This window comes from Pangasianodon hypophthalmus, chromosome 8 (genome assembly GCF_027358585.1).
Source record: "Pangasianodon hypophthalmus isolate fPanHyp1 chromosome 8, fPanHyp1.pri, whole genome shotgun sequence".
In the NCBI taxonomy this organism is placed as follows: domain Eukaryota; kingdom Metazoa; phylum Chordata; class Actinopteri; order Siluriformes; family Pangasiidae; genus Pangasianodon; species Pangasianodon hypophthalmus.
Window position 1 is genome coordinate 26,191,313 of NC_069717.1, and position 13,005 is coordinate 26,204,317.

General features: G+C 41.5%; 2 protein-coding genes across 2 annotated transcripts; both read right to left on the reverse strand.

Moving 5' to 3' along the window:
• Positions 1 to 310: 310 nt before the first annotated feature.
• Positions 311 to 7,660, reverse strand: LOC113546142 (alpha-2B adrenergic receptor-like). The gene is made up of 2 exons (XM_026945900.3): positions 5,621 to 7,660; positions 311 to 4,603 (listed from the first exon to the last, which is right to left on the reverse strand). Exon 2 carries the CDS (start codon positions 4,572 to 4,574, stop codon positions 3,180 to 3,182), a length of 1,395 nt encoding a protein of 464 aa, XP_026801701.3. The 5' UTR covers positions 4,575 to 4,603; positions 5,621 to 7,660; the 3' UTR covers positions 311 to 3,179.
• A 137-nt stretch (positions 7,661 to 7,797) lies between these two features.
• LOC113546141 (alpha-2B adrenergic receptor-like) lies at positions 7,798 to 12,048 on the reverse strand. The gene has a single exon (XM_026945899.3). The coding sequence runs from the start codon at positions 10,993 to 10,995 to the stop codon at positions 9,448 to 9,450; it is 1,548 nt and encodes a 515-aa protein (XP_026801700.3). The 5' UTR covers positions 10,996 to 12,048; the 3' UTR covers positions 7,798 to 9,447.
• Positions 12,049 to 13,005: the final 957 nt, after the last annotated feature.

Consider the following 13,005-nt stretch of genomic DNA (forward strand, 5'->3'; position numbering starts at 1 on the left):
TTGCACTTCCTGTCCCCATGCATCTGCCAAAATCTGCTCTTCTCTCCATCTCTCCCTCATCTCCGGCTTTTGGGTTTATATGCACTTTGCATAAACACAACAACAAACAAGCAGCAGGACTATTAGTAAGGAATCTAGGGAACTGAGAAGATTACGTGCAGTGATCAAAATCCTAAGTGGATTAGACACTGGTTGTGCGTGCAGGCATTTCTCTGCTCGTACTACAGCATCGTCAAAGTTTATTAAAGATTATGAAAGGCAGAAGTTGCTGGAGGAAGTAACTCAGCATGGTGACTGCACAGTTGTCGCTTTTATTCAGCTTTTACAGTGATTATTGTAAATATGGTAGTCATACAATCAACATTTTTCGTCAGCAGACTGACATATTAAAAAAGGTTTAATTAAAAATAAAAGAATAAAACAGGGATGTGCTGTGAGAGGAAAATGTGATATAAATAGTGAACCACCCCACACACACACACACACACACACACAAAATCATATCAGCAACACCGCTGTGCTGAGAATCAATCAACAGTCAGATAATATCATAATGACAGGATGTTATATTTTGCACTGCCCCTTTCCTCATGTGTGCTACTGGCAAAAATGTCAATCACAAGGCAGTTAAAAGTGCTTAATGATTTTAAGCAAAACACTTTTTGCTGGATTTGTTGTCAATAAGCAGTCAATAAGATATCAGCTCAGAGGAGAAACTCTGGGCTCTGTGACACCCCTGACTCTGAACGTTGCCAATTCAGAAATGTTGTTTTGGGGGCGTGGCTTTGACTATACCTTTACTATTCCCTTCATTTCACTGCGGCACAGCTTCATTAATTGAATTAGTCCTCTTCTGTGCATTATTCATAAATATCACAATCCAATTCCACATTTCTTGATGAATTAATCAGTGAAGACGCCTGTTAATAGTCTTCATGGTCACAGTCACGGACTGGAGAGAGAGCAGGCGTATAATTTAAGGACTGCTTTTCACTCCTTATCTTTGTGCTCTAACACGCTCTTGCACTTGTGTGTTCTCGCTCGTTTTCTCCCATCACTACTTCCTCACCTTGTTCTTCTTTGAGTCTTGGGCCCTTTTTAATCTCCCGTACTTACACAGGAGATGTAATTAGCTTTCTTTAAAGTGAAGCTACGAGAGTGCTCTGAAAATTTTTTTTTTTTTTCATTTACCACGCTTTGTAACACCCTTGGCACCTTCGCGCAACTCGCCAACTTTTCTCTAGGACTCGATGAAAGTGTTTAGAGCTGAGAATTACAGAAGCTGGAAAGCTTTAAGAATTAAAAAATTACATAAGCTAGCTCGGAGGGATGAGGCTCAGTAAGACATCAAATCCCCACAGAGCGATGATTCCACATTTATAAATACATGCCCCCGATCCACTTTCTCTGCAGGTCACAGCTTAGCAATTACGGGGCTAAATCTGCGAGGAAAGAAAAAAAAACATTAGGCGAGATATTCACACGGAACTGTTTACTGGCATCGAGTGAAGTGCTCATTAATAATTAAACGCAAATGCATCATGTAATTACTGAATCCAAATTCGCCCTCCCTCTCTTCCTCTCTTCCTCTCTCTTCAGCCGACCCCAGCTCAAGTTCAGAGCTGTCTGGCTCAGCGATCTGTTTATAAAAGCAAAGTGCACATAAAGGCCACATTTGTCCCGTTTATTGTCAATTCGTTTTATCATAGTACCTTTTCACGAGAGTGCTCAGAATCAAAACAGAAAGGTCAGTGAAATATTTGGACCCCACATCAACAGAGTTTAGTCCTCCATCACTGAGCACTCAGCAGAATATAAAACGCAGTGCCTGCACTTCTTCCAGCAACCGACTAGATGTCTGATGTTTTCTTTGTTTGAGTTTCAAGAAATGGTTTGGTAAAAAATTACTTAAAGCAAGTGAAAAATTTGAAATGGTATGGTTACCCCAAATATAGTCAAGATACGTTTGGGAGCTGACTTTTGTTTTGCTAGTTTTGCACTGGACTAAAAATTCATGTGGGACCGGTTTTTAAATCCACTTCCCATCTGCTCCCAGAGAGTAAGCACTTTATCTTGGTCAGGGTCCCAGCAACACTGGCACTGAGGTGGGAATACACCCTGGATGGGACGCCACTCCATCACATGGCACAAATGTTCACATATCCAATCTGCCTACTGGTATGTTTTTGGGAGGAACCTGGAGGAACTGGGGAACATGTGAAACTCCATATCGACAGTAATCCAAGCTGAGGATCGAACCAGGAACCCTGGAGCTGTGAGGCAGCAATGCTACCCAGTGGTTGGTTGGTTCCCAATAATAACAAATTAGTCATTTTGATGGCAACAGGAAAAGAATTTTCTAAGGATGAATAAAGGAATGCTGTAAACGAGTACTAAATATGCTCCCATGTACATGAAGAGTATGAGCATGAGAGTAAAAATCGCCTGCTCTCAAGATTTTTTTGTTGCATCCTGCAGGATCACAGTCCCAATGCACATCTCTACACTTGAGTCTAAATTCTTGGTAAATACAATACTTATATCAACTTCGTAATATCAAATTATGTAACTTCGATTTAAAAACAGCAGGAGGCAGGGCCTAAGGCATGGCTGAACCTTTTTTTTTTTTTTAAATCAAAACACATATTTTCTATTAAGTGCTAATGGAAAAGATGAGAAATGACAATTCTTCATACGGCACAAATACAAAGCTCCCTGCACATCACACACGCATTCACCCAGAGCACATGTTCACATTCGCTTATGAGTCGGTCACACACATCAAGTATCAAATAGGACGGGTTGGATTGAAACTCATGCACATACTATCCCTGAGGGCAGGTATTCTTGGAAAGGCGAAGAAGGGAAACACTATTGCGCTGTGCTCCCACTGTCCTTTGTGATCGTCACAGGTGCACAGTCCTATTATTTTTTTGTCTTGATCAAATCATGTTCACCCTCTGCTCTCCATTGTGCATTTGTGGCATGAGCAATGGAATATTGTAAACCTGCAAGAGTCCATATGAATTCACAGTCTGACTCTGTGTCGACCAACTTTTATCAAAAACAGTATAATGTGCTTTATCATTGCGCAGCTATACAAAGAACCTCTTATTTACACTCTTACAAAGAAGTTGTGCTTTTTCTCTATTTTAAATTGTTTTTTTTCCAGATGCTCGTTAAAAGAATGTACCCTTGGTATTTTTGCAGAGAATCCTCTTGAAGGCTCTGCGGAAGTCCTTGTTGAAAATGGTGTAGATGACAGGGTTGAGGCAGCTATTGCAGTAGCCGATCCAGAAGAAGAACGTGAAGACTGGCTTGGGAAGCTTGCACGTTTCTGGACACACGGCCTGCAGGCTGTAGGAAAAGAAGAAAGGGAACCAGCAGAAGACAAACACGCCGATCACCACTGCCAGCACAAAGGTGAAGCGTTTCTCCCGGTTCACCATGGCCTTGCGGCAAGCCAAGTTGTCTGCAGTGATAATGTACTTCTGGACGGTGGCTGGTGAGTGGTTACTGGTATAAAGATCAGCACTTGGAGTCACAGGAATCTCAACACCCACCCCTCCGTAGTCCGTGTCTGAATCAGAGCTTGAACTCTCATCGTTGTTGTTGTCAGGTTTCTTTTTGCTCCTTTTCTCCTTCTTGGCCTGTTTGGGTTTGTTGGGGGCTGCATCTTGCTTCTGCATGGAAGAGCTGGAAGGTGAAAGGGAAGGAGATTGGACTGGAGGAGGAGGAGGAGTGCCAGGAGTCATCTCTCTGGAGGGAGAAAGGGGTGGATGCAGGGTGTTGGTGCTTGCTGAATGTTTTTTTCCCTCGGCTTGAGGCACAGTGAAAATGGGTGGTCTTGGAGTGGTCAGATTTGGCTGAGGTGTACATGGCACATTTATGTCATCTCCTCTTACATTTAGGGTTGTGGCGCTGGTGGGGATCTCTTTCCTCGGCTCTCCTGGTGGGCATCTTGTGCGCTGTTTGGCGATCTGATAAATGCGCATGTAGACGAGGATCATGATGAGGCAGGGGGCGAAGAAGGATCCGATGGTGGAGTAGAGAATATACCAGCGCTCGTCATTGAGCTGGCACTGGGGTCCCATGGAGGAACTTGAGTTCCCCTGGTTCTTGTTCATGGAAAGCAGCGGTGGGAAAGAGATGACAGCCGAGATGAGCCAAACGACTAGGATTGCGCATTTGATGCTGCAACGTGTCCTCTGGGCCCTGTACATCAAGGGTCGTGATACAGACATGTAGCGATCCAAGCTGATGGCGCACAGGTGGATTATGGAGGATGTGCAGAAGAGCACATCCAGTGCCAGGTAGATCTCGCACCAGACTAAGTGGAAGTACCAGTAGCCCATCAGCTCATTGGCCAGCGAGAAAGGGATAATCAACGTGGCCACCAGGATGTCCGCCACAGCCAACGAGACCAGGAAGAGATTCTGCGGCCCCCTCAGAGAGCGACTTGTCAGTACAGCGATGATGACTAGTATGTTTCCCACGATGGTGAAGATAATTATGAGAGTATTTGCTGCGGCAAAAGCTGCTGCTGCTTCAGGAGAATACGGGGCTGATTTCATGGTCTGATTAAAGGTTGTTGTAAAAGATCCTGTGGTAGATAAATTGGTTTCTAAGTAAGACTTTGTGTCACTTGCTGTTGTGTGACTTACAGAATAAAACAGGCATGTTATTGGATGCTGTATTTGTTTTAGAGTATAATAATGAAAAATAATAATAATCAAAACACATTAATAATATTGGCTAATAATATTGGCTGAGGCAACAAATGAATAAAACCTTAGTAATCACTAGGGAAAATTGTATTTCCTGCTGCATTTCAGAAAGCTTTGTCATTTTTTCATTATATGATTATTTTCAATATTTTAGAACTGCACTATATAGCCAAAAGTTTGTGGACTCCTGGCCATCGCACCCATATATGCTTGTTGAACATCCCATTCCAGATTTAGTCCCCCTTTGCTGTTATAATAAACTCCACTCTTCTGGGAAGGATTTCCACTAGATTTAGTAGTGTGGCTGTGGGGATTTGTGATTCCATTCAACCACAAGAGCATTAGTGATGTTGGGCGAGGAGGCCTGGAGTGCAGTCGGTGTTCCAGTTCATCCCAAAGGTGTTCAGTGGGGTTGAGGTTAGGGCTCTGTGCAGGACACTCGAGTTCTTCCTCTCTAACCTTGGCACAGCATGTCTTCATGGAGCCTGTTTTGTGCACAGCGGCATCAACATGCTGGAACAGGTTTGGGGCTCTTAGTTCCAGTGAAGGGAAACTGTAATCCTACAGCATACAAAGACATTCTATACAATTGTGTGCGTGAAAATTTTTGGCAACAGTTTTCGGAAGAACCACATATGGGTGTAATGGTCAGATGTCGACATACTTTTTGCTGTCTAGTGTATAAAATTGCATATAATAAATACTGATATATTAAAATTGTCTTGATGAGCACATAGGCTACTTTAAATATAAATCTCTATATGAATATTTAATAATAATTAAAACCTAAATCTCCATAAATAAACTGCACTATAAATAAAGTAGATTTTTTAAATCCACATTATACTTAAGACTTTTTTTCTGAAATATATAAATATTGAAAATGTACCCACTTTCAGGAAATTATATGGCACCAAAAAAGGTTCTGGATGAAAAGTCCAGTATTATTTCTCAGTCCTCCAGAGAAAAAAACTAGAATGTGTGTTTGGTAAAAATGTCCCGGTGTTGTTCAGGTTTTTTGTCCAAGCCTGACTGAAGTTATGGTTTTGTCCACCTGTGTCTCAGGTTCCGCGCCTCCGTGTCTCGCGCGCTCCGGAGCGCCGCCGTTTATAACAGCGCGTTTGCTCGAGTTGCCAGATTGGTGTTTTTCCAATAAAATGAGTTTGAGGGGTTGCCAGTGTTGCTGATCGATCAAATTAGATCCAGCTCTGCGTTAACATTAAGTCTGACAATGTTCATGTTGTTTCATATTATTTCAGCACTGTAAGAGTTCATTCAGAACTTTAAAAGTTTGTTCACTACCATAAGTGTTCATTCAGAACTATAAGAGTTCATTGGGTGCAGGTGTTAATTCAGTACTCTAAAAGTTAAGTCAAAACATTTGATGTTAATTCAGCACTCCAGGTCTTAATCTGTGTACTCTAAAAGTTAGTTTAGCTCTGTAGGTGTTAATTCAGATCTGTAAGAGTTAATTCAGTACTCCAGGTAATAATTCAGTACTGTAAGAGTTAATTCAGTACTTAATTTATGGTGGCGTGTAAGTGCAAAACCTATTAACAAACCAAAAACACAACAGCAAAGTCGGAAACGCAGCAAAATTGACTCAAAATGGAAAGGGATGTCCTTAGAAAGGGGAGGTCCTTAGAAAGGGGAGGTCCTTAGAAAGGGGAGGTCCTTACTAAGCATCACATGGTCATTGCTGATCCACAGCATAAATATGAATATATACAGTACTGTGCAAAAGTCTTAGGCACATGCAAAGAAATGCTGTAGAGCAAAGACGTCTTCAAAAATAATGAAATTAAATGTTTCTACATTTAAAAAAATACTATAAAGAGCAGTAAACAGTAATAAACGAAACAAAGTCAATATTTGGTGTGACGATCCTTCGCTTTAAAAAAAAATACTAGTCTCAGGTACAATTTGTGCAGTTTTATAAGGAAGTGAGCTGTAAGTATTCTGTAACATTTAATTTTGTGCTGGAAAACTAATGTTTGGAATCTAAAATGTTTTTGTACAGAATCAATAATGTAGAAGTCATAAAATAAAAATCAATAACAAAGTTTGTACTAAAAATACAGGGTGCTTAAGACTTTTGCACAGTACTGTGAATGCTGAAGGTAGACAGGTTATTCAGAAGAAAGAATTACTCATCACTATGATAATGTCACTATAATAACTTCACATGAAATCATTTTTGCCACAGTAACTGAGAAATTGAAATTCTTTTTCCGTGTGATAGTCATACACTGTGTTCAATTAGTGACAAGCATGCAGAGTTCAGTAAGGACCTACCCTTTCTGTTTTGAACTAATATTGATGTGTGTGTTTTTTTTGTTTTTTTTTGTGGTGTTATTGGTTTTCATTTTGTGTCTTCTGATTTGCTGTTTGTTTTCGGTTTTGTTGTTGCTTTTTTTCTGAATTTCTGTTTGTTTTTGGTTTCGTTGTTGCTTTTTTTCTGATTTGCTGTTTGTTTTTGGCTTTGTTATTGCTTTTTTTCTGATTTGTTGTTTGTTTTTGGTTTCGTTGTTGCTTTTTTTTCTGATTTGCTGTTGCCTTTTTGTTTTGTTAAAGTGTTTTGCACTTCTGGCCCACCGTAGCAGCCCCATAGCATTACAGCATTCACCTGCACAGTAAAGTTTTGTTCATGTTTAATTCATACTGAAAAGCATCTCAAGATTGCTCTCACTTTTTTTAATACAGACACTGCAAAATGCTAACTTATTCTGCCAGTATATCCACACCGCAGAGATAAATATGGAAATTGGGGTTGCTGTGTCTACAAAATTGCAGCACAGTGTGAATGGGAAGCTCTCACATACTCAGCTTGAGCGTGACAGCCAAATGGACGGCTTTTAAAAAATAAAGATCTGCTGTCATATTTATTAGAAAAAATTTAAAGCCATTTTGTAACAGGCTGGTTCCTGTTTAAGAGAAATGTGTGTCAGAGTCATATCCCTATACACATGTTTAAAGAAAGGAAATGTTCATTATTTCCCATAGCTGTCATAGTGGAGGATGCTGTTATTCTCCCAGTATAGCCATAAGAATGCGACGGAGTGAGTGGAGCTCATATTTCAGTGGCTTTATTTCCAAAGAGTGGAGGAAATCAAACAGACTACACGGATAGAGATTTGGAGGATGAAACGTTTGCAAAGCTTTCTAGAGTGCAGCCCAAATGCAGTATCCTTACAGAGGAAAACCAAAAGCAACAACCACTTAAGACTATTCAGTGAAACAATGTAAATACCAGATATAGCACTTGATGAATTATTTTTTCACATAACAATTTTGAACCTTTTTTTTTTTTTGTATTAATCCCATCCAGCTTACAGAGAAAATGAAGAATGCATGATAAGTTAGGAAAGAAAAGAAATGGAAATAAATAAATAATACAAAAGCAAAATCATTCACAGGCCTGATTGAACCATAACACACTGAAATCCACATTTGTGTCGTTTGGATAATAAACACAGGTGTAACAGTGTTGGCACGATAAAGGAGCTGGATGGGATGGGAGGTATTGGCACAAGCTGGCAAAGAAGGCATGCTTGAACTTTTTTTTTTAATCAAAACATATATTTTCTATTAAGTGCAGATGTTAAAGATGAGGAATGACGTTTCTTCATACGGCACAAATACAAACCTCCCTGCACGTCACATACGCACACGCATTCACCCACAGCACACACTCGCATTCACATTCGCACATGAGACAGTCACACACAACATGCTCTCACTCACTCACACACACTCACTCACACACATGCACATGACACTTTGATCATCAAATAAGACAGGGATAAAACCCAGGAAGTGTCATTGCCATCAGCCCTTAGTCCCAAAGTATCACCCTGCTGAACGGTGAGGGTGCGGTAGTGCCGTTTAGGGCAGAGTACTTGTAGAGAAAAGTGAAAAAACGGTCCAGTTATAATCAGAGTCCATGGCACACATACTAATCCTTATCTACCTCAGTGCAGTTGCATCCATGTTCACTGCATCAGCAAAGCAGGCCAAGCCTCTGTACGATAATCAAGCTTTCCCCTGTGTGTTCAAGCGAGCGTGCCTGCATTACCAAGACGCTGGAAATGGGAATTACAGGGAAATCACGAATCCATCCAGTGTCACCTGGCACTTATCTGCTTTTCGGCTGAATCCGACATCAGTTCACGTAGTCGGGTGATGCATGTAGCCCCTGGCAAGGTGTTACATATGAGAGCTTCTCTTCCCCTTTTCCTTTTTTTCCTGCAGGATTAAAGCTCGTCAGGTATCGAGGAGGAGAACCTGCTGTCTGTGTTGTCTCGGGTGTACGAGCGAGTGATGTGCAGATCAAATAGGACGGGTTGGATTGAAACTCATGCACATACTATCCCTGAGGGCAGGTATTCTTGGAAAGGCGAAGAAGGGAAACACTATTGCGCTGTGCTCCCACTGTCCTTTGTGATCGTCACAGGTGCACAGTCCTATTATTTTTTGTCTTGATCAAATCATGTTCACCCTCTGCTCTCCATTGTGCATTTGTGGCATGAGCAATGGAATATTGTAAACCTGCAAGAGTCCATATGAATTCACAGTCTGACTCTGTGTCGACCAACTTTTATCAAAAACAGTATAATGTGCTTTATCATTGCGCAGCTATACAAAGAACCTCTTATTTACACTCTTACAAAGAAGTTGTGCTTTTTCTCTATTTTAAATTGTTTTTTTTTCCAGATGTTCGTTAAAAGAATGTACCCTTGGTATTTTTGCAGAGAATCCTCTTGAAGGCTCTGCGGAAGTCCTTGTTGAAAATGGTGTAGATGACAGGGTTGAGGCAGCTATTGCAGTAGCCGATCCAGAAGAAGAACGTGAAGACTGGCTTGGGAAGCTTGCACGTTTCTGGACACACGGCCTGCAGGCTGTAGGAAAAGAAGAAAGGGAACCAGCAGAAGACAAACACACCGATCACCACTGCCAGCACAAAGGTGAAGCGTTTCTCCCGGTTCACCATGGCCTTGCGGCGAGCCGAGTTAGGCGTCCCGTCCTGCTTGAGCTTCCCTGAAGCCAACTTCGTGCCTTTGGCTGAAGTGATTATGTCTCTGTACTTCTGGATGGTGGCTGGTGAGTGGATACCGGTGTCAAGATCAGCACCTGGAGTCACGGGAATCTCAACACCCACCCCTCCGTGCTCCGTGTCTGAATCAGAGCTTGAACTCTCACCATTGTTGTTGTCGGGTTTCTTTTCACTCCTTTTCTCCTTCTTGGCCTGTTTGGGTTTGTTGGGGGCTGCATCTTGCTTCTGCATGGAAGAGCTGGAAGGTGAAAGGGAAGGAGATTGGACTGGAGGAGGGGTAGGAGTGCCAGGAGTCATCTCTCTGGAGGGAGAAAGGGGTGGATGCAGGGTGTTGGTGCTTGCTGAATGTTTTTTTCCTTCGGCTTGAGGCATGGTGAGAGTGGGTGGCCTTGGAGTGGTCAGATTTGTCTGAGGTGTACACGGTGTATTCGTGCCATCTCCTCTTCCATTTTGGAGAGCTCTATCTTTTGGAGTTGTGGCGCTGGTGGGGATCTCTTTCCTCGGCTCTCCTGGTGGGCATCTTGTGCGCTGTTTGGCGATCTGATAAATGCGCATATAGACAAGGATCATGATGAGGCAGGGGGCGAAGAAGGATCCGATGGTGGAGTAGAGAATATACCAGCGCTCGTCATTGAGCTGGCACTGGGGTCCCATGGAGGAACTTGAGTTCCCCTGGTTCTTGTTCATGGAAAGGAGCGGTGGGAAAGAGATGACAGCTGAGATGAGCCAAACGACTAGGATTGCGCATTTGATGCGGCGTGGCGTCCTCTGGGCCCCGTATGTCACGGCTCGTGATATGGACATGTAGCGATCCAAGCTAATGGCGCACAGGTGGACGATGGAGGACGTGCAGAAGAGCACATCCAGTGCCAGGTAGATCTCGCACCACACTGAGCGGAAATACCAGTATCCCATCAGCTCATTGGCCAGCGAGAAAGGGATAATCAACGTGGCCACCAGGATGTCCGCCGCAGCCAACGAGACCAGGAAGAGATTCTGCGGCCCCCTCAGAGAGCGACTTGTCAGTACAGCGATGATGACTAGTATGTTTCCCACGATGGTGAAGAGAATCATGAGAGTGATCGCTGTGGCGAAGGCTGCTGTTGCTTCAGGAGAATACGGGGCTGATTTCATGCTCTGATTGGAGGTTGAAGTAAAAAATGCTGCGGTGCCGCTGATGTTTTGGTCCATTCCTAAAGTCCCCACGTTCGCCATGATTGTCGTTGCTCCGCCTGTGAATCTTCTCGACTCAGAGATTCTGAAGAGCAGTCCGTTTTAGCCCTTTCACTACAGTCTGTTTGAGAACTGATACAGGATTTTGAAATTGAGCCACTTGGAGATCATGGCTAAAATCGTGTCCCGCTGTTGCGTTCATATATCCTGGAAACTTTGCATTCCTTTCTCTCTCTCTCTTCTACTCCCTGTAAGTCCATTCTGCTCCTCCACACGCCTAAAAATACTCCAAGATACAGATCAGGGCTGTTTGATTTATAACTGATGTATCCGCTTTTTTTTTTTTTTTTTTGAGCTATTTCTCCATTTGGGCAAAAAAAAGCTTCAAAATAAAAAAAGAAATGGCTCAGAAGTAAGACTTGCTTGCTGTTGTGTCACTTACAAAACAGGCAGGATTATGGGAAATTTGTATTAGAGTATAATATTGACAAAAAATAATAAATCATGTCAATAATATTGAATAATATATAATTCATAAAATCTCAGTAATCACTAGAGAAAATTGTATTGCCTGCTGCCTTTCAAAAAGCATTCTGTCATTTCTCAATATTTGAACTATAAAATTGCATATAATAAATACTGATATATTTCAATGGTCTTGATGAACACATATCTAACGTTATAAGACTTTAAATATAAATCTCTATATGAATATTCACTATTAATTAAAACCTAAATCTCTACAATTAAACTGCACTATAAATAAATTAGATTTTTCAAATCCACATTATACTTAAGACTTTTTTTCCCCCGAAATATATAAATATTGAAAATGTACCCACTGTTAGGAAATTATATGGCACCAAAAAAGGTTCTGGATGAAAAGTCCAGTATTATTTCTCAGTCCTCCAGAGAAAAAACTAGAATGTGTGTTTGGTAAAAATGTCCCGGTGCTGCAGAAAGGCGCCTTTGGTGGTTTAGATCACAGAGAGAGATAAAGAGAGGTGTGAAGCAGTGCAGGTTTTTTGTCCAAGCCTGACTGAAGTTATGGTTTTGTCCGCCTGTTTTTCCGGTTTCGCTCCTCCGTGTCTCGCGCGCTCCCGGTGCGCCTCCGTTTATATCAGCGCGTTTGCTGGGGTTGCCAGATTGGTGAGTTTTTTTTCCCAAATAAAGAATTTGGAGCGGGTTGCCAGTGTTGCTTATCGGTCAAGTTACAAACCGATTGGCTTCCAAACATTAGATTGATCAGATTGAATCTGGCTTTGTGATTGGTTGAGGTTGATCAAATTGAATTTGGCTTTGTGATTGGTTGAGGGTGAAAAGATAGGGTTTGATCAGGGTTGCCAGGGTGGATCACCCTAACTGATCATCATTGTTTGATCCAGATTGGCCAGGTTATATTGTGTTTAGTCAGAGGGGCCAGATTGAGATAAAAATCCACCGCACTGGAGGATTGTGTGTTGATGTGGGTTGCCAGATTGTCATATTTACACTTTAAGACAGATCTATCTGCTTTAGGCTGGGAGAATTGGCTGTTGAGGAAAACACACACATCACAGCCCAAAACAACCTTCTTTAGGGGATTAGTTTTGCCCTACAGCACAACTTTATGGATTTTAATATAGGTGAATATCTTATTTATGTAGATGGAAAGGCAGCAAATTACTGCATGAGCTCTTACAGTGCTGAATTAACTCCTAAAGTCTGTTAGGTCTGACAATGTTAAATTATGTTCACTGTAAGTTTATTTCAGCAGTGCAAGAGTTCATTCAGAACTACGATAGTTATTTCTGTACTGTAAGAGTAAATTCAGAGCTGTAAGAGTTTAGTACTGTAAGTATTAATTCAGTGCTACAAGAGTTAGTTCAGCACTGTAAGAATTAATTCAGAACTGTGAAAGTTAGTTCAGCACTAACAATTCATTCAAAACTGTAAGGTTCTTCAGTATTGTAAGTATTCATTCAGAACTATAAGAGTTAATTCATCTATAAATAACTATAAAAGTTATTTCAACATTCTGTGTTTTAATTCAGTACTCAAAATCTAAATTCA